A 24,841-nucleotide genomic window follows, 5' to 3' on the forward strand; every position below is an offset into this window, starting at 1 on the left:
TCCGGCCGTGGGGGCTGTCCCCGGCCCTGGGGGCTGCTCCGGGGATGGGGGCTGCCCCGTGGGAGAGGGGCTGCAGCCTTGGCTTGGGTTCACCCGGCTCTGAGGGCCGCTCCGGGGATGCGGGCTCCTTCGGCTCTAGGGATGGGGCTGCTGCCTTGGTTTGGGCTCTCCCGGCCCTGAGGGCTGCTCTGGGGATGGGATTTTCCCCGGGGCTGCAGCCATGGGTTGTTTTCCCCCAGGGTTCGGGGATAGCAGACCCGAAGGGGGCACACACAACATGCAGCCCCTGCACGGATGCTCTCTTATTTTCGGTCGGTTTTGTCTGCCTGGCGTTGCGTGAGGGGTGAGGGGGCTCCGGACGGGGGCTCAGCCCTGCATCGCCGCGGGCACGGCGAGGGGCGGCTGCTGCCTCCAGCCAGCCCTGCTCTGTGGGCAGCACCGCGGGAAGGCCCTGGGGAGGCTTCAGGGACTTTCTGCCCGGCCCTCCTGCTTGTTTCTGCTTTTGGTGAAGTCAGGCCCGAGCCCTGCTGGACTGTGGCCTGGGGGAGGTGAGATGTGCCTGAGGATATTGCTGTGGCTCCAGGCATTGACAGCCTAAACCTTTGCCTTCCAGGTCCCTCCCTCCCAGTCGCTCTGGTACTTCCTTCCAGTGTGGAAATTGATCGGTTGGAGTTATGCATTTGACCTGCAAGAGCCACGCTGCCGGTGCTTCGGGGATCTTGTGAACTGGAACGGGAAAGGAGGTAAAACCTCCCTGTCCCCCCTGCACCCTGCCCAAAACCCCCACAGACCCTGCTCCTGTGGCTTTGAGTGGACGAGGAGCAGCTGGGGGAGCTCAGCCTGGAGGAAAGGAGGCTCAGGGGGGAACTTCTCTCTTTCTACAACTGCCTGAAAGGAAATTGTAGCCAGGTACAGCTGACTAGACAAGAGGAAATGGCCTCAAGTTATGCCAGGGGAGGTTTAGTTGGATATTAGGAAAAATCTCTTTGCTGAAAGGGTTGTCAGGCTGCCCAGGGCAGTGGTGGAGTCACCATCCCTGGAGGATTTAGCAGAGGTGTGGATGTGGCACTAGGGGACATGGGGGAATGGTTGGACTGGGTGATCTTGCATGTCTTTTCCAAACTAAACAATTCTATGATTACTCAGAACTGCCCTCCATGAGGATTTTTGGTTTGGTTTGCTGGGAGAGTGGAGAAGGACTGTGGATTTCTGGGGATGCCTTTCTAAATAGGAATCATCCTCCTAAAGCACACAGGCAGTTCTGAACTGCTCAGCCCCCCTTCCCTGGGGGAGGGCACATTTGTACAGACAGGTGGGTGTGTGCTGCCAGGAGATCTGCTCAGGTGGGATGGCAAGTGCCCTTGGACCTTCTCTCTGTGTCCTTCTGTGGTATTTCCCAGTGTCTCACCATCACTGTAACATAGAGGAGCCCAGGGCTGAGTGTTTCCTTTAAAAGGCTGCAGAATCCTCTCTGCTGCAGCCTGGGGAGCACACAGGTTTGCCAGCCCTGCGTGGTGTCTCACCCAGCTCAGTGACCCTGTGCCATCGAGGAGGGTGAGTCAGCCCTGTCTGGTCAAGGCTTTGGGGTTAAAATCCCCTCATTCCTCAGTTGGTTCAGGGCTGCAGTGGCTGTTTGACTGCAGGGCCACCTCTTCTGGCTGATCTGAGATCTGTCCCCTCTTCTCCTGAACTGTGACCACCCTCATGGCAGTGTGGTCCTGTCCAGCCTCCTCTTGCCCTCCCTCCTTGGAGGCAGAACACCCATCTCTTCAGGATGAGGATGTTGCTCGGTGATGCCTTTCCTCTTCCTCCTCCTCTTCTTCCCAGCAGAAGCAGAGGAACCCGATGATGGTTGCACATCTGCTGGCCCTGCTGACTCAGGCTGGCTGGGATGCCCCAGGGCAGTCCTTCCAGCCCTGAGGTTCTTGCATCACTCCCCTCCTGCCTGGGGCTGCCCTCACTTGACCTCAGCTGCTTTCCCTGCCCGTAGGTGCCAGTGAGGTGCTGGGATAGGGCTGGGGACTTGTCCCTGGCTCAGTGATCCCCATCCTTGTGCAGGCAGAGGGAACCTGGGTGCTCCCAGAGAGAGATTCAATCCCAGTTGGCTCCATCATGGTGGAGAGGAGGAGAGAACATGCCTAAAACTGCATCCCAAACCTGATTTTTGCTAAAGGGAAAACCAGAAGGGCTTTGGAGAATCTGCTTGCTCTTGTGCAGGGTTTGGATTTGAGATGAGCCCAACATCCATCCACACCCACAGGTGGGGGGACAGGAGAGGACCCAGTGTGCATCCACCCCAGGGTCCCACTGGGCAGATGTTTGTGCCCTGCTTCACTGGCTCCTGGCAGCATTTGGACCCTGGGACTGCAATGGCACCCCAGAACCCTGGCAAGAGGGGTGGCAAAGGCAAACACAGCCTGTGGATCCCTCTGGTGTGGTCATGGCCGTGCTGGGTACAAAGCTCTGCCTGCCCAGGAGCATCCCTGCACAGTGAAGAGAAGAAGGGTATTTGAGGTTGGCTCTCCAGCCAGGGCTGGCAGCTGTAACAGGGTGTTTTGGCATCATCTGGTTGAGATGGGGGGGTGGTTCAAAGCCCACTGGAATTTTTATTTTGCTTAATACACCACTTAAGCAATTAGCAGTGATTGTAGCAGTCCTGGGTGAGGCGCTGGGTAGAATTGAATTTCCCCAGCTCAGATAGCATTAGGCAGCAGTTTAAGGCTGTTTGCAGGCGGGTATGAGACAGTGATGCGTGTGGGGAATTAGATCTGCAACGTAAAAAAAAAACATAATAAGAAAATTTCCTACAGAACTGTGTAATTTTATCTCATGTTTATTATGTGCTCTAATTGAAAAACAATCTTAGGGGTTTCTCTGACCTAATGGTGGGGGATCCCCAGTGATGACAGTGCTGTATCCATCAGGATTTGCTTTGTTGAGCACCCACTCAGCTCTCTCCCCAAAAACCCCCAAAGAGCTCCTCCATGGCACAGCAATCCCCAGGGAGAGAATAATCTCTTTTAAAGAGTTTGCACTCACTTTGGGAAGTACAGCTGGGTTGATGTTGCAGGGCTTTTTCTGTAAATCCCCAGAATTTGGGGCGCATCCAGGGGAGGGGGCTGAGCAGGTGAACCTCCTGCTCCAATTTGGCATTTCTGAGTGCAGGAAGGGTCTGCCCACAGGTGCCAGGTCAGTGGTTAATGTGTAACAGGTGTGCAGGACACTCTGCACCCACAGCACACCAGCCTGCAGGGGCATGGAGGGATGTGCAAATAGTTTTCTGAGGATGGGAAGGTGAGAGGAGGAGGAGAAGGGTTTTGTTGTGGGCTGAGAGGCGGAAGGAAATCGAGGCTTAGCGAGGGAAATGTGAGATTGCTTGGTTGGGACAGGGCTTCTGCTGCTCCTCGGGGAAGGCTCTGCTATTGTGGTGGTTAAAAATAGACTTTGGACTGGGTGGTTTTCTGTGGGAAGCTCTCTGGCTGGAGACAGGCACGTGAGGTGGCACCCGAGTGAGGGGGAATGGACAGCAGCCTCTGACCTCCTTCACCCAAAGCTCTGGGGTTTTCATTTATTTCCTTTTTCCAATAGCTTTTCCTTTGGGGCATTGAGGGGGTGTCTCTGCTTTATTCCCACGCACTGCCTCCAAGCCCTAAGCTGCATTTATGATGCACCAAAGCTTTGCTGATCATTGTCAGTGCACCCTGGGGACCCTGAGGTGTCCCCCAGGTCCCCCAACACCAGCAGGTTGGGTGGCCTGGGTGATGCTCCAGCCCCATGTGTGGGCTGGCAGAGTGGCTCACTGCAAGCTGGATGGAATTACTCAGAGAAAAGATTATCTAAGATCCAGTGGATCTTATCTATGAACTTGTCTTTATTTTCCAGCAGCTGTCGGCGCAGGAAGTACAACATCCACTGTGGGGGATTTTGGAGGGGAGGCAGAGGAACAACCCTGTGGTATGGTCAGAGTAGTGGGAGATGGAGAAAATCTCAGGTTTTATTGGGGGCTCTCATGGGCCCATCTGCTCAGTTTCAGGAGCATTGGTTCCTGTGGGGCTGGAATCAGGATATCACCCAGAGCTGTAGGGACACCCTTATGTGTGGAGGAAAGGTTCTTTTCTTGCCCATTTTCTCTTTTCAAGATGTGTCACATCAGCACCTGCACCCCAAAACCTTGTCCTGGCCACCCAGCACTACTGAGTGCTTTGAGGCATCCTTTTTGAGAGCTGGGCTGGGCAGCAGAAAAAGGCACAAGGAGCCTTTTCACTCCAGAAAAATCTTTTCTAAGCTGCAGGTGACAGGTGGACCCTGAAGTGCATCTGGGCAGGGAGTTACAGCATGCTCCTGCTGAGGGATTGGTTCAAGGCAGGTGGTTTGACTATAAAATTTAAGGCCAAAATGCTGTTCAATTAATATTTTAGTGGGATGGCCAGTAAATGAGAGGAACAAGGAATGTTTCCATTTCTATCTGGTTCAGACAGGCAGTCTGATTTAAGATCACAATAGTATAAATAGTGCATGGAGTACTGAGGAGCATGGAGAGAAATCAGCTTCTCCCACACCAGGGCTGTGGTCAGGGGTCCAGGGGGGTGTGAAAGCAAAAGGTGACTTCTGCTTTTGTCCCCTATGGTTTTCTCTTCCTCAGCCTCTGCATGCCATTAAAGCTCTGGTGGGTCTTGAGGGCTGGGAAGGGTCCTTGAGGTGACAAAGGGAGGAGGTCACTTGGTCACAGCCTTCAGGTCTCAGCAGTGGAATGGGGGGAGATCAGCTCCTGGCATCCCTCATCCCTCACCCCAGAAAAAAGATTTTTCTGGAGTGAAAAGGCTCCTGGTGCCTTTTTCTGTGAGGGGTCCCACTGGGCAGCCCAGCTCTCAAAAAGGATGCCCCAAAGCGCTCAGTAGTGCTGGGTGGCCAGGACAAGGTTTTGGGGTGGAGGTGCTGATGGGACTCATCTTCAAAAGAGAAAACGGGCAAGAAATGAACCTTTCTTCCTCTTGCACATAAGGGTGTTTCCACAGCTCTGTGTGATACTGTGAAATCTGAGCCTGCTCATTCTGCCCCACTGTCCCCTTCCCCAGGATGAGGCTTTGGGGTGGAGATGCTGATGGGACTCATCTTCAAAAGAGAAAATGGGCAAGAAATGAACCTTTCCTCCTCTTGGACATAAGGGTGTCCCCTTGGTCTGATATCCTGCCATCAGTCTGAGCCTGCTCGCTCTGCCCTGCTCTCCCCTTCCCCACGACGAGGTTTTGGGGTGGAGATGCTGATAGGACACATCTTCAAAAGAGAAAACGGGCAAGAAACGACCCTCGTAGTCCCGTGTGCCCAGGGCAGGCAGTGCCTGGGCTTTGTGCAGACGGGCTCCAGGAGCTGCCCGTGTGTCGGAGCCGCTGCCAGCAGCATCCCCTGGGGGGGCCGGGGGTATCGCCTTGCTCTGCGCCCTGCTCGTGACTCGGGGATCTCCTCTGGCACGGCACGCTTAGGTCAGGCGCTTTTCTGGGGCAGCAGGTGCCTGGGTTTCCTCATGTCATTCCCGCGGGATCGCCGTGACCAGCTGGGGCTTTGAGTGGCATCGATCTTGCTGGAAACCGAGCAGGAGCGAGACAGCCGGGGCTGGGCTGGCATCTCCTTGTCCTGTAGCCAGGCTTTGCCTCCTGCGCTGCCTTTTCCTTTCCCGTTGCTGTCTGCCGTTTTCCCCGCACGGTTGGAGGTGGAGGGAGGGATGGATGGATGGGGGGGTTCAGCTTGGAGGTGGAGGGAGGGATGGATGGATTCAGGTCGCTGCTCTCGGCAGACCGTGCTTTTCCCCCTCTCAGTTTCGGATCACTTTGTCCCAGCCTGGCTGTGCCGCTCTGGGCGGAAGGGAAACATCTCTTTATTAGCGTTGTTTCCTTAAATAAAGCCATCAGAGCCAGCCGTGCTGGGCAGGCTGTGCTGGCCATCCCATGACCGGCGTTGCGCATTCGGGTTATTAACACCTCATTAGATGCTGGTTCCTCCCCACGCCTCTGGTTCAGCAAATCCCGGTGGCTTTGTTGTTGCTCCCTGACTCCTGCTTCACCGAGGAGTTGTTTTTTTATGGTCTCCTGCGCTTTTGCTGACAGTTTAAATTTCATTTCTTCTTGAGGTCAGTAGCTTTGCTTCCACTTCCAGAGTATTCTATGTGTCCCCCCCCGCTCCGGAGCAGGGGATGCCTCAGCACACCTTGGTGGGAGAGGAGACCCAAATCACTGCCAGCAGCTGGCTCTCACCTGTCATCCCAGCCTGGGTTTCCACTTGGCAAACCCCAGAAGTTCTTTATTTTTGTCTTCTTTTCTTAAGTTTTGACTCAGTTTCCCAAATGAGAGAGGCAGCAGGGACAGCTCTGCTCCTGCAGGTGGTTTAGGAGCCTGTCACCAGCCTGATGCTGTGCTTGCCACTCCATGGCTTCTTCATGACAACAAACCACCCCATTTTATATATTTATTTTTCTGTCCTCTTGTGTCACCCAGGCCAGGGACTCAAGGACTCAAGGCTGTGGCCCCTGAGCCACTTCTGGAGTGGGCTGTGGGTACTTCCGAAGGGATCTGGCTCTTTAGAAAGGTGCCTGGAGTGTGCTGCAGCCCTCAGGAAGCTGGGCTGGCAGGGGATGGCCCTTTCCAAAAAGCAATTGCAGATTTGCTGCTTATTTTCATCGTGAGCTTATTTTGGTCTCCGCTTCCACCGCTCTGCCCGGGGATGCTGTCTGTGGCATGATAAGTTATTTCAAGAAGTGGGGCAGAGCTGTTGGTATGGAGGGGAGTGCAGGCATCCAGATTAAAGGTAAATCTACACAGATAATTGGGAGCCTGCTTCCTGCAGAAATCAGGTGAATCAGGGGCGGGGATGGCTCTGCAGTCCCAGGGGCTGCCCTTAAACCACCCCACTGAGTCCCAGCCTGTGCTGCTGGATCCTGGCTGTGCTCCGGGCAGGGGGGTTGGATATCCTGGATATGTGACACAGGGTTAGTAATCCCCGCCGCCGCCTCCTCAGACCTGCCAGATGTCTCTCCTCTAGGCTTCATTTTTATAAATTGGCCTTTTAAAGTCTGTCATCCCCGTGCAGATGAAAGGAAGATGCTGTGATGCCTCTGCGTGCGCGTCTCCGAGCCGGAGCCCGGCTGCCATGCCTGGATCTCCTTGAGGCTTTTTGTTTGGGGCTTTATCTTTTTTGAAGTGCCTTTTTTTTTACTCTTCCTTTTTTTTTTTTTTTTCCCTTAACCCCTCAGAGTCTGTTAGCTTGCGGTCCCTTGGTTTCAGACATGCAGGCCTTGAGCACCAATCCCTCCTGGAGGGTGGGATGGGGAGCTGTGTTTTCCCCCAAATTCATGGGAGGGAAAGCAGCAGAGCCCCGGGGCAGATGTAAATAAACCCATCACCAAGGGGCTTTCTCTTTCCCCCACAAGCCCCTTCCTGCTCTTTTCCCTTTGCACCCTCTCCCTTGCTCTGGCTCTGACTGCTTGGATTGGCAGCAGGAGAATCCTTTTCATCTCCCTTTTCTCCCTGAGCCCAAATACTCCCGGCCCATGGCTTGGTGCCAGGGCAGCTCCTGGGCCATGGCAGAGCTGGGGTTGTGAATTTTCAATTCAAAGGGCAGAGTCTTTAAATCCTCTGCTTGGTGATGGATGGATAATTAGGAATTTCATTTGCTGGGCGGGTAACAAACAGCTTTGCATTTTCTACTGCCGTGCTGATGTCTCTCGGGGAAATTCAGAGGCTGCTCCTAAACTGCAGGGATGGGTTTTTTCCCAGCTGGCATGGATCCCTGCTCAGGTCTCTGGGAAATCCCTGTGATGCTGGAGAGAGCTTTGCCAGGGATTTCTGCAGGAGCTGGAGCTCTGCTGGTGTTGTGGGATGTGAGGAGCCAGTGCAGGCCCATGTGTAGCCTGTCCTCAGTGCCTCCTTGGCACAGCCAGGGCACTGAGCAGAATCCCTGCCTTAAAGGTGAGGAAATGCCACATGTATCATGTTTGTGTTGGGATTTTGTTGCCTGTGTGGGTTTCTCAGTGTTTGGAGGGGGGTTTGAGAGCCCTTTTCTGGGATGGAGGTGTTCCCAGAGAACTCATCTCTGTAGGGATGTGCTGGGGATATGGCAACCAGCTCCTGGCCACAGCTGCTGCTCTGAATCCCAGCCTTCAGGGCCCAGCCCTGCCTGGGTCTGGGCACTGACATGGCTGGGGTCTGGAGGATAAGGAGTGGGTTATGCCAGTCCCCAGTGCCCGCCCTGATCCCTGGCTGGTGCCGTTCATCAGAGCAGTAATTAATTACTGGCCGTGTAAGCTGTGGTGGGATCCGGCGCGTGATTTATTAGCAGGAGTAATCCCTCGCCAGCAAAAGGGCTGCTCTGTGAATGGAGAGCAGCAAAACTCAGGGAAGGGGCTGCTCTGTGAATGGAGAACAGCAAAATCCAGGGAAAGGGCTGCTCTGTGAATGGAGAGCAGCAAAATCCAGGGAAAGGGCTGCTCTGTGAATGGAGAGCAGCAAAATCCAGGGAAAGGGCTGCTGTGTGAATGGAGAACAGCAAAACCCAGGGAAAGGGCTGCTGTGTGAATGGAGAACAGCAAAACCCAGGGAAAGGGCTGCTCTGTGAATGGAGAGCAGCAAAACCCAGGGAAAGGGCTGCTCTGTGAATGGAGAGCAGCAAAATTCAGGGAAAGGGCTGCTGTGTGAATGGAGAGCAGCAAAATCCAGGGAAAGGGCTGCTGTGTGAATGGAGAACAGCAAAACCCAGGGAAAGGGCTGCTGTGTGAATGGAGAACAGCAAAACCCAGGGAAAGGGCTGCTCTGTGAATGGAGAGCAGCAAAATTCAGGGAAAGGGCTGCTGTGTGAATGGAGAACAGCAAAACCCAGGGAAAGGGCTGCTCTGTGAATGGAGAGCAGCAAAATTCAGGGAAAGGGCTGATCTGTGAATGGAGAGCAGCAAAATTCAGGGAAGGGGCTGCTCTGTGAATGGAGAGCAGCAAAACCTGGGGGAACTGTCCTGCCCTTCCAGAACTGGATCCCACAGGCACCCAGTGTTTGAGCAGCTGAGATGGATTTGCCAAACTGCTGCCCTTGGAGTGGAGGAAGGAAGGTGTCTGGACACAGGGACCAGATGTTTGGGTTCATGGGGTCAGCAGTGCCCCAGCCAAGGCCCACCAGCACCAGCAGCCATGAGCAGTTTTGGCACTGACAGGTGAATTTTGAGATGCAGTCACTGCTGGGGTCCCCCAGGGGAGGATCTTCATGCTGCCCAGAGTCAGGCAGAGATTTGGGAAGTGCAATATGAACGCCAACCTGGACTGTACACAGTCTCACAGCCACTGGGAGAAGGACCAGTGTGGGGTTTGGGCCAAGTGATGCTTGTCCCAAGGGCTCCCAGGTCTGCTCTGCAGCTCCTGTCAACTTCTGCTGTGCTCCTGGGTCTGGCTTCTGTTCCTTTTCCCCCTGCACCCCACCTACTCATGGGCCTCTGCGGAGAACCTGTCCTGACTTCTCTGTCAGCTGATGCTCAGCAGGGACAGCAAAATCCCAAAACTCATGTGGCAAAGGATGAGGGCAGAAATAGAGAGCGGAGAGAAAGAGAAGGACCAGCTGTGGGGTGCAGAGGGGAGGGTGCTGCCCTGGGTGGATGCTTCCAGGACTCCCAGTGCTCCCTCCCCCTGCGGAGAGCTGTGCCATGGCCAGGCAGACACAGAGTGAGAGGAATCCTGCAGGCAAACACTCGGGGACTCCTTAGCGGTTTCATGAGAAATCAATAATGCTTTTGCATGGTCATAATCGTGAAATAAATACAATTTATGGCTGCTGCCAGCGCCAAGATTCTTTCCTAGTGGATGCAGTGGAGAGAGAGCGACACACAGACACTTTCCCACAGTATTTTCCTTTGCACTGGAGCTGCAGATCAGTTCTGGCATCATGGCAAGGGGTGACCTCCATTTTGGGGTCAGGGTTGTTGTCCATGTCCATGCCCTTGTTCGGGGTGCAGGGTCGGTTGTCTGTGTCCCCATTTGAGGGAAGACAGAGTGGGTTGTCCATGTCCCTGGTTGGGAGGGCAGGCTGGGTTGTCGGTGTCCCTATTTTGGGGGGACAGAATGGGTTGTCCATGTCCATGTTTTTGGGAGACAAGATGGGATATCCAGGTCTCTGTTTCTGGGGGACAGGCTGAGTTGTCCATGTCTCTGTTTTTGGGGAACAGGTTGGGTTGTCCATGTCCCTGTTTTTGGGGGACAAGCTGAGTTGTCCATGTCCCTGTTTTTGGGGGACAGGCTGTGTCCATGTCCCTGTTTTTGGGGGACAGGCTGTGTCCATGTCCCTGTTTGTGGGAACAGGCTGGGTTGTCCGTGTCCTTGTTTTTGGAGGACAGGATGAGATGTCCATGTCCCTGTTTTTGGGGGACAGTCTGTATCCATGTCCCTGTTTTTGGAGGACAGGATGGGATGTCCATCTACCTGTTTTTGGGAGACAGTCTGTGTCCATGCCCATGTTTTTGGGGGACAGGCTGGCTTGTCCATGTCCCTGGTTTTGGGGGACAAGCTGGGTTGTCCATGTCCCCATGTGGGAGGGCAGACTGGGTTGTCCATGTCCCTGTTTTTGGGGGACAGGATGGGATGCCCATGTTTCTGGGGGACAGTCTGTGTCCATGTCCACACCACACTCAGCCCGTGTCCTCACCCTGCAGCCCGCCGGCAGGTGGAATGGGGCAGCCATGAACGGCGATGCCCTGTGCCAGGAGCCCTCCTCCCCGCTCCCCGACTGGAGGGAGTTCTGCAAGCTGCACGCCCAGGCAGCCGCCGTGGACTTCGCCCAGAAGTTCTGCCAGTTCCTGAAGGAGAACCCCCACTACGACACCCCCGGGGCAGAGACCTCCTTCTCCCACCATTTCACCGCCAACTTCCTGGACATCTTCAGCCTGGAGGTCAGCAGGGTGTTCGTGTCTGACTCTCCCACCAAGTACAACATCGTGCCCTTCGTGGGGCTGCAGAACTGCCACGTCCCCTACGGGCGGGAGGTCACCAGGAAGGAGGAGACCTCCACGGAGTCTCTGGACAGCATGGACGCCCCGCTGGGCGCCAGCCGCTACCTGACCCCGGCCCAGCAGGTGCAGGCTCACAAAGTCTCCTCCTACGGGCAGTCCCGCAGCTCGGAGGATGTCTCCATCCACGCTGCTGCCAAGCCCAAGTTCAAGAAAGGTTTCTCCTTGAGGAACATGAGCCTGTGCGTGGTGGATGGCATGAAGGAGATGTGGCACCGCAAATCCTCTCCAGAGCCGGGGGCCGAGGCTGCTCTGGGCGGGCGCAGAGCCGAGAGGGAGCCGTGGCCGGCCGGGGGCAAGGAGCCTGGGGACCCTCGGGAGAAATGGACACACAAGCTGCGCCTATCCAAGGTGCCCTCGTCCAAGGTGGAGCTGGTGGACATCCAGAGGGAGGGGACGCTGCGCTACATGGTGGCCGATGACACGAACTGTGTGGGCAGCTCGCAGTGGCAGAAGTGCCGCCTCCTGCTGCGCAAAGCGGTGAAGGTGGAAGGGGAGAGGTTCCTCCTGGAGTTTTATGTCCCTCCAAAGGTAAGCCCTGGCTTTTGTTTTTATGAGAAATTCAAGCTTTTGAGGGCTTTTTTTTGTTTCCACTGCTGAGCTGGGCTGAAATCCAGCTCTGGTCCAGAGGGAGAGTTGGTGCTGTGTGGCTGAGGTGCAAATGGATTGGAAAATGTGCTTGAAACCCATCCAACCTGCAGGCCAAAATGAACCTTGCACTCTTGGTGTTGGTCTGTGCCTCTCACCTTTTGAGCAAATATAAAACAATAAAACATGAGTTTGAACTCAAATGCATCTCTCTGGAGAGCAGCTCAGCGTGGGTACGGATGGTGGGCATTGCTCTGGGCTGGACTGGGGGCTTCCTCAGCCCAGGAATGGGGCCTGGCTGGAAGCAAACAACCCCAATGTCCATGGTGCCCACTAGGGAGCCTATGGGAGAGCTGGAGAGAGTGACAGGACAGGGGAAGATGGCTTTAAATTGAAAGAGAGAAGGGATAGGTGGGACATTGGGGAGAAATTCTACCCTGTGAGGGTGGTGAGGCCCTGGCACAGGGTGCCCAGAGAAGCTGTGGCTGCCCCATCCCTGGAAGTGCCCAAGGCAAGGTTGGATGGGGCTTGGAGCAACCTGGGCTAGTGGAAGGTGTCCCTGCCCATGGAAGGGGGTGGAAAAGGATTCCTTCCAACCCATTCTGTGGATAGAGGATCTAATGAAGCCTGGTGTATCAGCTGCACCAAAGAGAAAATAAACTTGGGTTAAAATGGAACAACTGCTGCTCTTAAAACATTTAAGAGAGAACTCGTAGAGAGATTCCTTTTTTAGTGTATCTTGATTTGCCTCTAAAAATCAATTTTGGAATTATTTTATGGCAACTTTTATGAACATTGTCTGCTCTTCTGTTATAATCACACCCCGCTTTGGTTTACAGCTTTCTTCTCTCATCCCATCTTGCTTTCCATCTGGCAAATGTAAAAGTGGCACCAGTCTGGCACAGCTGGAAGAAAACTGCTTTTTTGCTTCAGCAGCCCACAGCTTTGTTTTTACACAGACCCTACAAAAACTATGGCCATGTCTGTAAACCTCTAAAGGGAAGAACCCTCCTGGAGAGGAGAGGGTTGGAATGAGATGACTTTTAAGGTCCCTTCCAACCCACACCATCCTGTGATTCTAAGACCCTTCTCTGGCTCAGGGGTGAATTATCACCTTGTTTCCTTTCCTTTCAAAGCAGCTGCTGCTTCCTTTCTGACCTTCTGCTGTGCAAACACCGAGATGGAAAAATTCCCCAGGGATGGGCAGAGCCTTGCAGGGCTGAGACGTGTCTGCAGGCAGCACTGGGGCTCTGGGGCTGGCAAAAACGAAACATCCTGCAAGGGAAAAAGCAGTTTCTGTTCTCTCTTGGATTTATTTATTTTTATTTCCCAATAAAAATGGGAACTGAGCCCGTTATTGGTAACTTGCAGCCTGGAGCTCCTTGCTGGCCTCGTCCCACCCACTGCATCCACGGCACCAGGCGAGGTCCTGGTGACTAAATCTCATCTCTGCTTCCTGCAGCTGCAGTGCTCCAAATCCCAGAGCCCTGGAGGGGACCAGCCCTGGAGAGCAGCTCCACGAGCGCCTTTGTGGGGATTTGTTATAATTAAAACAAATATCTGGGGAATTTGTTGCTCAGCAAACACTCGGGAGTGGGAGGCACCGGGTCTTGCCTCCCCACCGAGGCTCCGGCGGGTGCCAGGGGCCCTGGGGGAAATTCATTTTTCTTTATTTTAATGTAATTAAAATTCCCTGCATGGCTGAGGCTGCTGTGTTGTAGCTGCCTGGTTGAAATGCTGCTCCTGTGCTGGAGAAACGGGGCTGCTTTCTGCATGGGAAGCATCCCCCATCAGATAGCACAGCTCTCTCCATCGAGAGAGGGTTGAAAATGGAGAGAAATTAAGTGGTGTTGGCAGAGCTGGCACATCAGCCTGCGCTGGAGCAAGAAGGGTGGTTTGGCAGTTAAAAGCACCTCCTTGTCTTCCACTGGGTCTCCTCTTGGTTTAATTCACAGAGCTCAGAGTTATCAGGCACAGGAGGGAAATCAATGCTGTTTATTCCCCCTCTGTAATAACCACACAGGCTGAGCTGATCTTGCCTCTGAGAGCCCTGCTGCATTGTCCCCAGGGACAGTTTGATTCAATTGAGTGACTTTTTTTTTTTTTAATTCATTGATTTCTTTTCATTTATTTTCTTTGCTATTTTTTTTTTTTCCTTTTCTCAGGCTTCCAAACCCAAGGTGAGCATCCCGCTGTCGGCCATCATCGAGGTGCGCACCACCATGCCCCTGGAGATGCCTGACAAAGACAACACCTTTGTCCTAAAGGTGAGAGCAGGGTGTGGATCCCTACAGGAACCCCCTCCTGCACCTGCACCCTGCAGTGCAGGAGGCTCAGACCCCAAAGGGATTGTTGCCTTGGCTTTCAGAGCTGGGATGCCAACAGCACAAATGCTCCCCAGAGGATCCCTGCCTGCTCCAGGTGACACCAGGGTGTTTTGGGATCAAGTTTGGCTTTCACCATGGGGTTTGGCTTCTCTGTGTCACCAGGAGATGGGTTAAATCAGTGATCTGAGACAACCTGCAAGGGAAAATGCTCCTTGCTGCAGCTGCTTGTGGTTTTGTGGCTGCTGCTGTCCCGGATCGGTGACATGTGGTGGCTGTTTCATTGACACACTGTGATGGCCCTTCGTGCTGTGGTCTGGTTGATGAGGTGGCAGCTGGTCAAAGGTTGGACTTGATGACCTTGGAGGTCTTTTCCAGCCTTAGTGATTCTGTGGTAACAGCTCTGTGGGGCAAATGAGACCCTGGGGATCAACCACACATGAGTCTGGGGGCATGAGCAGAGAGTGAAAGTCTCTTTCTTCAGAATTTTCCATATCATGCAAATAATTAGCTCAGTGCTGTCTCCTGCTCTGCTGGAAGACAACAGCCTGTCATGGCAGATCAGGGCTGAATTTTGCAGGGTCTTGGACACCATGACAGTGATGGACCATTAGATTTGAGCATTTCTGGGTTCCACCTCTTCTAAACACCTCTCTCCCTGATGCTTCTCCCCCAGAGTGTGTGGCAATGCAGAACAGAGAGGCCAGGCTGAATGAACCTACTTGAAAGCTTAGAAAACTATGAAAAGAAAAGGGGGAAAATTGAGCCTGGCTTTATGAGAGCTCCCAAGCCTTGAAATCCACCTGGCCCAAGCACACATTCCCAGGAGAAATTTCTTTCCATCAAATCCTGCTCCTTGTCAAGGTCACACAACTTCTCCTGGCACCTTCCCTTTCCCCAAGGGCTTCTTGCTGTTCAGCCTCAGCAGTGGTCAGTGCCCACCATGGGCACAGAGGCTCATTCAGCTGTTGTTTTCTGTGCTTCAAAGGCCAGCCTCAAGTGTCTCCTATTTTCCAGACTGACCAGCCCAAGCTCCTCCTTGCTTTCCCTGCAGGCTCTGTAGATGGAATGCCCCAAAGTGTACATGAGGCTGTGGCCCAGAGCAGATGGGAAGGATTGCTTCTCCTTTCTTCTTCCTCTCTGTCCAGCCCAAGCTGATGCAGTGCTTTCCTCACGCCATGATGATGATGATGTTGACTCACAGGCAGCCTGTGGGCTGGTGTAACTCTGGGGTGGTTTCTGTAGAACTGCTCCCAAGCCGTGCTTCCCCACTGTGATCACGCTGAGCCCAGGGCTCACCCTGTCCTTGAGCTCAAGGCTGGTTTCAGCTTCTTCTTCCACTTCAGCTTTGACAAGTCCATTTGAATTCTTGCCTGGTCCTCCAACACATTTTCAGTGTGATGTCATCCATGGATTGATCAGGTGTCCTCACATCCTTTTGTGCTCATCGCTGAGGAGCACACACAGAGAGCCTTTGATGGGAAAAGGAGAACATCCCTCAGCTTTGACCACTGGCCATTGACAACCCATCAGCCATTGATCTCTGCTCTTGGAACGTGGCTCATCACGTTCTTGTCGCGTTTTCTAGATCTCCTTACAAGCCCCACCTCAAATGTGTCAAATGTGTCACATCAGTGTCCAAAGCTGATGTCCTCATCCTGGTTCAACACCCAGGATGTGCCACTGCTTCTCCCTATCCCTGGAGCTGTCCTGAGCATGAGCAGATGGGCTTGGTCATGACAGATCCCTTCTAGGAGGTTTCAGCCTCCTGGGTGCCTGTCAGGGTTGGTTTCTCTGGCTGCTGCAGGAAAATTCTGTGCTTGCCCTCTTCCCATATTCTGAAGTCAGACATGGTCTCCCCTCTCCCATTGCTAACAGCTTGGTGACTGCTCCAGCCATTCCTTTAATGCACTCCTGGAATGCTCCAAACCCTGCCAGCTGGAAAATACCTGCTCTACCAGGTACCTCCTGCTCCTGCCCTGTCCTGGCTCTCACCCTGCCCAGGGGAATTGATCACAATTGATCCTTTGAGCGAGCTGAGCCAGCAAGCACAGCATGGAGCCCCCCAGCCAGGCTTTGCTCTCCCCTCCCAGCTGCTGGCACAGAATGCTGCTCCCCTTTTCTCACATCCAATATTATTTGTGATTCATTTTCTGCCTGGCTCCTTGCTGGGACATCTTTTTACTCTCTCATTCCCCCTTTGCTGGCTGGATTTGCAGAGGGGATGAAGCACCCTCAGTTTGGCAGGTTAGGTGGGCAAGCTGGGTGCAGTGGTTTCCCTTTCTGTGTGATGTGGAGTCCAATCTCAACCTTCACACACAACACACAGGTTATAATGGGTGGAAAAGCCCCTGCCTCATTTAGGGATGTTACTGTGGCTGGAAAAGCCCCTGCCTTGCTTGGGGAGGCCACACTGAAATAGTTCCTGCCAGATTGCCTAAAAATGAGCAGCCAGCGTGTCCCCAGAGCCCGTCAGACACCCAGCACATGCAGTTTTTTCCATTGCACAAGCAGGTGCTTGCAAAATACCCAAGCCCTGCACGTGCTTTGCTTGCTGTCATGCTCTGCATGAGTGAGCAGCCCCATCTCCCACGTCAGCTTCATGCCTTGCCCTCAAAAAGCCTGAGAAGATCCTTTCTTAAGTTAAACAAACTGGGGAGGGGGATCTTTGCTATTCCCCTCCACCTCTGCTGGGGTCCAGGTCACTGCTCAGCCCCAGCCAGGGCTCTGCTCCCTGCCCTCCCTGCTTATTTTCAGGATGGTGATTCAGTTGTTTGTGATTAATTGAATTTGCTTGGAGGTTGTCTCAGCTGGCAGTGTGACACTCTCCCAGAGTCAGGGCTTCTCTGCCACCTCAGAACATGATGTTTAAGGCTCCATGAGGGATTCAGGGAAAGCTGCCAGAGGCACAGAGCATCCCATGGCATCTGAGTCCACTGATGTGGAGCTTCTGGTTCTGCCCGGCCCCAGAATGGCACAGCTCCTTTGGGCTGGATAGTTTGGAGGCTCTTTTGTGTCCTAATTTTTATTTATTATTTTTTTCCCTGTGAAAGGGGGTTTCTCTCCCACTCTGTTGCAATCAGAAGTCAGAATCCTCATGGACCAGCAGGCAGAAAAGATAATGAAGGAGAGGTTTAAAACTCCTGGGTCTGGCAGGGTTTTGGGGCAGAGAGCAGTGTGGCTTCTGCTACAGCTGTGCAGAGCTAGTTTTGGGCGGGACACAGAGGTGCCCCAGGAGTGAGGGATGCTGTCTGTGCTTGGGCACAGTGCCATGTACCCAGTGCTGCCAGCCAGGTGTGGTTTTTTCCTTGGAGGCTGTAAAAACCTTGTAAAAATCTTGTATTTGCTGATAGTGGTGCAGTGCGGTTTTCCTCTGAGTGCTAGATTTGGTCAGGAGTCAGATTGGATGCATCTTTATGAGTCAGCCCTCAGCACTCCTGTCCTGGGGTGGGGTGGGACAGTGATCCTCTGGGGTCACCCCTGTGCTGGGGTGGGGTGGGACACTGATTCCCTGGGTCACTCCTGTGCTGGGATGGAGTGGGACAGTGATCCTCTGGGTCACTCCTGGGATGGGATGGGATGGGATGGGATGGGACACTGATCCTCTGGGTCACTCCTGTGCTGGGATGGGGTGGGACACTGATCCCCTGTGTCACCCTGTGCTGGGCTCTGGGGACACTGATCCCCTGGGTCACCCCTTGTCACGCCTGTGCTGGGGTGGGATGGGACGCTGATCTCCTAGGTCATCCTTTGGCACCCCTATGCTGGGATGGGGTGGGACACTGATCCCCTGTGTCACCCTGTGCTGGGGTGGGACACTGCTCCTCTGGGGTCACTCCTGTGCTGGGATGGGGTGGGACACTGCTCCTCTGGGGTCACTCCTGTGCTGGGATGGGGTGGGACACTGCTCCTCTGGGGTCACTCCTGTGCTGGGATGGGGTGGGACACTGATCCTCTGGGGTCACCCTGTGCTGGGATGGGATGGGATGGGACACTGATCCTCTGGGTCACCCTGTGCTGGGATGGGATGGGATGGGACACTTTGTCACCCCTATGCTGTGCTGGGGTGGGACACTGCTCCTCTCCTGCTGAGCTGAGGTGCTGTTCATGGGTCTGGCTGGGCTCTGGGCTGTGTTTTCCCTCGGGATGGGGGGCAGCAGCCTGGCACAGCTGACTCCATCCCACCTGGCCTGCAGGTGGAGAATGGGGCCGAGTACATCCTGGAGACCATCGACTCCCTGCAGAAGCACTCGTGGGTGGCTGATATCCAGGACTGCATCGACCCTGGGTAAGGATTGCTGGGCAGGGGCTCTGTGGGGCTGGGTTCTGCTGCCTGAGCATGGGCTGTTACCCAGATGCAATTTTTGCTGCTTGGCTTGTCACAGGAAGTGCCCAGCTCACAGCAGCAGAGGTCTGGAGGCAGAGTTAGCAGCCTGTGTTTGCTAGGGATGCAGAGCACTGGCCACTTGTTCACCCTTCTCTGCCCCACATCTCCTCAGCCTGGCAGAGGCAGGTGACCTGGAAACAGAGTCTCAAAGCAGGAAGCTCCTGACACCCACCTTCTGAATCTTTTATACCATATTTGAGCTATTTTCCATGGTTTTTTCCAGCTTAGCATCCATGATATATCTAAAATTCTGCTGGTTTGAGTTATTTGTATTTCTATCTCAGTGGCATCAGTGTTGTCATTGGAGTCATAACTCAGCCAAAACTTCTCATCTGCTGTTTCACCAGCACTTGCAGCAAGTTGTGTCAGGGAGGTTTGTGTGCCTGGTGCTGCTGGCTCAGACAGGCCCAGCCTTGGGGAAACCCTGGCACTGCCTTTCTTGGCACAGTTTTGGAACAACCAAAACTTGTAGTAGTGAAAACATCACTCAAATGTGGAACAGAGGCTTGGAGAGGCTCCTGTTCCCTCCAGACTGCCTTTGCCCCCTCCTGCTACAGAGAGGCATTTGGTCACCATGGAGGATGCACTGGTGCACTCCAGATCTTTGCTCCTTTTCCTGTTTTCTGAAATCTGTAATTCATTGGCATGGATTGCCCAGAGAAACTGTGGCTGCCCCATCCCTGGAAGTGTATCCAAGGCCAGGTTGGACAGGTCTTGGAGCAACCTGGGCTAGTGGAAGGTATCCCTACCCATGGCAAGGGGGTGGAACGAGATGAGCTTTAAATTCCCTTCCAACCCAAACCATTCTGTGATTCTATTACTCTAAAAGCACTGCTGAGGCTGGCCTGCTGATGTGAGGCTGTGAGAAGGCCTTTTTTCCCTCACTCCATGTTTCAGTGTTGGTTTTCCAGCTGGAGCTGAGCACCACGGCCGTGCTGCCCTCGAGCCACCGCAGGAGCCGCTCATGTCCCCGTGCCAGCCCCTGGCTCTGGCCCTGGCTGTGCCCCTGGCAGCCTCCCAGCCCTCTCTGTTTGCTTAGCACCCAGCACCAGCCCGCTCTGGCCCCCGGACGTGACTGTAAAGCAAATAATAATGAACTGCAGAGCAAATAATAACGAGCTGTTTAATACACCGCCACACACGCCGGGCGCCAAGAGCGAATTCTCAATCAGCTCCCGATGCTCCTGCCAAGGGCTGCGTGCTGGAGCTGCCTCCTGAGCGCCCAGCCACGGCTTTTCTGCAGAGCTCTGTTGGTTTTGGTTTCCTTCCTCCCTTCTTGTTTTTAACTGGCTGCAGCTGAATGACTCCCAATGGCTGATTCACTCGCTGGCCACTAAATAATTCAGCAGCTTCCCCTGCTGCCTGTGCCCACGTGGCCCTGTGTGTGAAGCAAGAGCTGCTGAGTGCTGTGGGCAGCTCTGGACTCTTGCTGGTGGCTGGGATAAAAATAGGATGTGGAGCAAGTCAGATGCTTGTGCAAGAAGGGTGCTGAAGTGCACGGGGAGGGCTGGCAACAGGGATGTTCTGAGTGGCTCCCTGGCTCTATTCCCGCTTGCTGTCTTGCTCCAGGCCTCTCCTGACTTAGTGGTTTATGTCTTTTAGGGATGGAATTCCTGTGGGTGGGTAATTCCCTTTGCAGAGGGTGAAAGTGAAAGCGCCCTCGGGTGGGAAGGTGTGTGGGTGCAAAGCACTGAGAGTCAAGGTAACAGCTTTCCTTCCAAACCCACAAAATCCTGCAGCAAATCCTGCAGCTGGAACCGACCAACATGACCAACAGTGTGGGCTTTCGAGGGTTTAACCCTTCCCACGTTGGTTTCTCACCCCCAAAAAGTCATGTTTGGTGGCTGCTCTGCCTCTCAATGCTCTTGGTGCAGTGGCAACCCCTTGGGAGGAATTCAGGGGCAATAGGATGTGCTCTTGGATCACACTGGAATTTTGTTTGGCCAAATCCCCATTCCATGCCAGTGAGTGGAGGTGTCACATGTGTGTGTCTGTCTGTGCTCTCCTCCAGGGACAGTGGGGACGACATTGAGCTGGTGTCCTGTGCACAGGGACCCTGTCTGCCAGGCAGGACAACCTCGTCCAGCTGCGAGTTCCTGAATGATGGTAAGGAACTACATCTGGGAAGGTCTGGGACTCCCTCAGAGCCATAACCTAGCCCTCAGGTGTCTCTGAGATCCAGGAGAATCCAGCACAGTTACCTGCAAAGCAGGCGGGTGATACTGAGCCATGCACTCATCTCATGCAATCTCCCTTCCAGAGGCACCCAGGCCACCAGACAGATGTGCCCTGCCCATCTCTCACAACGCTGCCATGGCCACCTCTGTCCCCGTGCCCCCCGGCCGGGGCAGGGACTCCCTGGGGGAGCTCCTCACCCACGTCCCACTGGAAAACTTCCTGCAGACGCTGGAATCCTCCCCTACTGCTGGTGGGCACCTCACAGGTACTGGGATGCAGGATGCAGCACCCACCTCACTCTGGAGGGTGCACAGAGGGAGAGGAGATGGGGGGATGATGTTCAGGTGCTCCCTAAAAACCTGCTGTCCCTGTGGGCAGGGGAGGACAGCGAGGCCGAGGCTGAGATCAACCTGTCCGACTTCCCCTGGTTCCACGGGACCCTGTCCCGCATCAAGGCAGCCCAGCTGGTGCTGTTTGGGGGCGCCCGCAGCCACGGGCTGTTCGTCATCCGGCAGAGCGAGACACGGCCGGGCGAGTACGTGCTGACCTTCAACTTCCAGGGCAAAGCCAAGGTGGGTGTCCTCTGCTCCTCCCTGTCCTCTGCTCCTCCCTGTCCTCTGCTCCTCCCTCTCTTCTGTTTCTCCCTCTGCTCTGCGTCTCCGTAAATGCCAGTGTAGGAGCAACGGGGGTAGCACGGTCGGGACAGACAGAGAGCAGAGATCTCTGCAGCCCGGTTGTGGAACTTGTGGTTTATTGCAAAGGGCCTGGGTGCAGGGCCCTGCTGGGAGCTGCCAGCTGCAGCTTGGAGCAGGCCTCAGAGAAGAGAGGGGGAGAGAGGATGAGAGGGTAAGAGAGCAAAAGGGGTAAGAGTAAAAGGCAAGAGAGCAAAGTTCCCGTTACAATACAATAAATCTTCTTCCATGTTGAATATTCTCATTCTCACTAACCAATCCAGTACAAGACACAAATCCTACAGCATTTACATATAGCGTGTAGGAATCATTACATTACCATACTGTGTTACATTTTAAACCCTAAAAACTCCTCTTTGTGCCCCTTCTGCCAAGCTGGCAGGGTCTGCTCTGACCCTTGGGCCTGTCTGCAGGTCCATCAATAGGGGATTACCTTCAGCTGGCCACACCATTGTTTTCCAGTTGTTCAGTAACTGAGGTATCCCAAAGCTTGCTTTCATTTCAATCTCACTTATAGTTTCCATATTCTCAAAATCTTTTGCCAGGCAATCATATTTATAAGGCTTTCCTGTTTCATCTTCCCCAACATGTTAGTGCCAGCCCTGCCCAGCACCTCAGGTTCCTTCTTGCTCTGTGGGTGACCCCAAATGCAGCAGCTCTGCAGGGAACTGTACCCCAGCAGGGAATCCCTCAGGACCACCTGCCCTTGTGCCCCAAGACCCTTCTGCATCCTGCCCAGCCCCTTCTACACTTTCCCAATTGGATCAGTGCCTGTCATGTGAGCATATGGATAAATACCCATGGGGGCTCAGTGTAGCCTGGCACACCTTCTCCTGCCCTCTTCTTGTCTGTTCCATGCCCTGAAATACCCAGATGCACTATGAAAAACCAACCACAAGCAGCTTTTTGCTGGGTCCCTTTTCTAGCAGAGGCTGCCTGTTCTTGTCACCTTGCAAGAAGTAGTTCAGGTGGGCTGGAGGCTTCTCCAGGCTGTCTGTGACCCCCAGAATCAGAGCTTCAGCTGCTCCTGGTTATACCCAGACACCTTTCTCTGTGTGTGTTTCTTTATGGTGTTCATCCAGGAGGGGTCAAACTGCTCCTGGGGCTTTAGTGAGGTAAAAGTGAGGTACACTGGGTGTAAAAGGTTTTACAGGAAACATTCTGCAGCAGGGTAAACACAACAATCTGTGAGGGTGGTCACAGGGGTTTTCAGGTGAGGAAGAGACGAGAATGTTGACTCCATGTTCAGAAGGCTTGATTTATTATTTTGTTATATATATATTACATTAAAACTGTACTAAAAAGAATAGAAGGAAAAGTTTCCTCTCAGAAGGCTAGCTAAGCTAAGAATAGAAAGGAAAGGAATCATAACAAAGGTCTGTGTCTCGGACAGAGAGAGAGAGCCAGCTCTGCCGTGAGTGGTCACTAATTCCAAACATCCACACGAGACCAATCACAGATCCACCTGTTCATTCCACAGCAGCAGATAACCATTGTTTACATTTTGTTTCTGAGGCCTCTCAGCTTCTCAGAAGGAAAAATCCTAAGAAAGGATTTTTAATAAAAAGATGTCTGCGACAACAATCCTGTTGGGAGCACACCTCCCTTGGCTGATGGAGGTGCAGACTGCAAGGGTGAGTGTCACCCTCACACCCCCAGCTCACCCCGTGCCCCTGCCCTTGCAGCACCTGCGGCTGTCGCTGAACGAGAGTGGGCAGTGCCACGTGCAGCACCTCTGGTTCCAGACCATCTTCGACATGCTGCGCCACTTCCACACGCACCCCATCCCGCTGGAGTCGGGCGGCGCCGCCGACATCACCCTGCGCAGCTACGTGGTGGCACAGAGCCCGCAGCCAGGTGGGTGCCAGGCTGCCGGGGACTGGGGTATTGTCCCTGAAAAGGGACAGATCCGTGGGATTCCCTCCCTAAAGCAGCGCCCTGCGGATGTGTGTGGCTCTGGAGGTGTGCCAGGGTGGGTGTCACTCATTGGGGGTGGGCATTGAGGCCAGGCAGCAGCAGGGCTGTGTTGGTGTGACCCCTGTGCCAGTCTGGGTGACACTGCCCTGTGAGCCCCAGCTGTGGGTGTCAGTGCCCTGTGACCCCTGGCTGTGGGTGACAGTGCCCTGTGATTCCTGGATGTGGGTGACAGTGCCCTGTGACCCCTGTGCCTGGCTGTGGGTGACAGTGCCCTGTGTCCCCTGACTGTGGGTGACAGTGCACTGTTACCCCTGACCATGACTGTGGGTGTCAGTGCCCTGTGACCCCTATGCCTGGCTGTGGGTGACACTGCCCTGCGACCCCTGGCTATGAGTGACAGTGCCCTGTGTCCCCTGTCCGTGGCTGTGGGTGACAGTCCCCTGTGATCCCTATGGGTGACAGTGCCCTGGCTCGGGCAGGACAGGAGCAGAGATGTCTGCAGGCTCAGAGCATTGTTGTGCTGGGAGAGAGCAGGAAGGAGACTTGGACAAGAACAGGGTCAGGGATGGAGAGGGGGTGTGGGAAGGTACCAGAGGGAGGGGGCCGAGCCCGCAGGCAGCACAAGAGTCAAGCTCGTGTTTCCTTTGCAGACACCGGCCCCCCGCCGCCCCTGGTGTCGCAGCCCCCGGGCTGCCGGGTCGACCTGCCACCTCCACACTACTTCTGCAGCACAGCCCCCCCGGGCCCGCCGCCGCCCGCCGAGGGAGGGGTGCCCGTGGCCCCCGCCGCCCCGGCCCCCGCACCCTACCACCGCCTGGAGGGTGCCCTGGGCCCCCGCAGCCGCAGCGACAGCGCCGAGCGCCGGCCGGAGCCCTCTGCCGCCGGCGCCGAGGACTACCACGAGGCTGACAGCGCCCGGAGCCGCACCCGGGCCGTGGAAAACCAGTACTCCTTCTACTGAGCCCCCCGGGCACGGGGGACAGCGGGGCAGCTGTGCCCCTCACCTGCACCGGCCTCGCCACCTCCTCCTGCTACCACCAGCCACCCAGCCGGGATGGGATGTGCTCCTCGATCCCTGCTGCTTGTGGGAGCTGTGCCAGTGCTGGGCAATGCCCTGTGTCTCTGCAGGGCCACACCCTGTGTCACTGCTGGGCAATGCCCTGTGTCACTGCTGGGCAATGTCCCTGCTGGACCTGGTACCAGCCCCAGGGCTGGCAGTGTGGGAGGCTGAAATTCAGAGTCAGTGCCATTTTGGAGCTTGCAGCCTCTTCTCCTTCCCTCCGGACCAAGAGCTTTCTTTCCCAGGGCTGAGCTGGGCTCCCTGCAGCTCCTCCTGGCTGTGCCCATTGTGGGATGGCACCCAGCACTGTGCCAGGCTCCATCCTCCAGCCAAGGCACCTTGGCATGTCCCCGCTGGGGCCAGAGCCCAGCATGGCCAACATCCTCTGGCACCGCCCTGCAAACCAGCTGCCAAGGGACTCTGGCACTCTGGGATGAGCATGGACATGTGTCAGATGTCCATGCAGAAACTCTTCTCACACACATGGAGCACTGAGAGGGCCTGAGGGTTTATCTGGGCTGGCTTTTGGGCTCCCTCTGGGGCACGTTTCTTACCCTCTGACAGAAGAAGGTTTTTGTCCAAAGCTCAATGAATTGCATTCAAGGAAGGGTTGTCCTGCTGTCCTGCCTTTTCTGTCCCTTTGTTTCCTTTCTCTCCTTGCTGTAG

At 54.7% G+C, this 24,841-nt stretch overlaps 1 protein-coding gene across 1 annotated transcript; it reads left to right on the plus strand.

The window, feature by feature from the left end:
- Positions 1-457: 457 nt before the first annotated feature.
- SH2B2 (SH2B adaptor protein 2) lies at positions 458-24,240 on the plus strand. The gene is made up of 9 exons (XM_054287236.1): positions 458-743; positions 10,676-11,560; positions 13,783-13,884; positions 18,138-18,229; positions 20,340-20,434; positions 20,589-20,771; positions 20,885-21,078; positions 22,884-23,055; positions 23,766-24,240. Exons 2-9 carry the CDS (start codon positions 10,703-10,705, stop codon positions 24,074-24,076), a joined length of 2,007 nt encoding a protein of 668 aa, XP_054143211.1. The 5' UTR covers positions 458-743; positions 10,676-10,702; the 3' UTR covers positions 24,077-24,240.
- Positions 24,241-24,841: the final 601 nt, after the last annotated feature.

Source organism: Melozone crissalis, unplaced genomic scaffold, assembly GCF_028551555.1.
Source record: "Melozone crissalis strain CALT ecotype California unplaced genomic scaffold, PUWL_Pcris_2 ptg000057l_1, whole genome shotgun sequence".
Taxonomy (NCBI): Eukaryota; Metazoa; Chordata; class Aves; order Passeriformes; family Passerellidae; genus Melozone; species Melozone crissalis.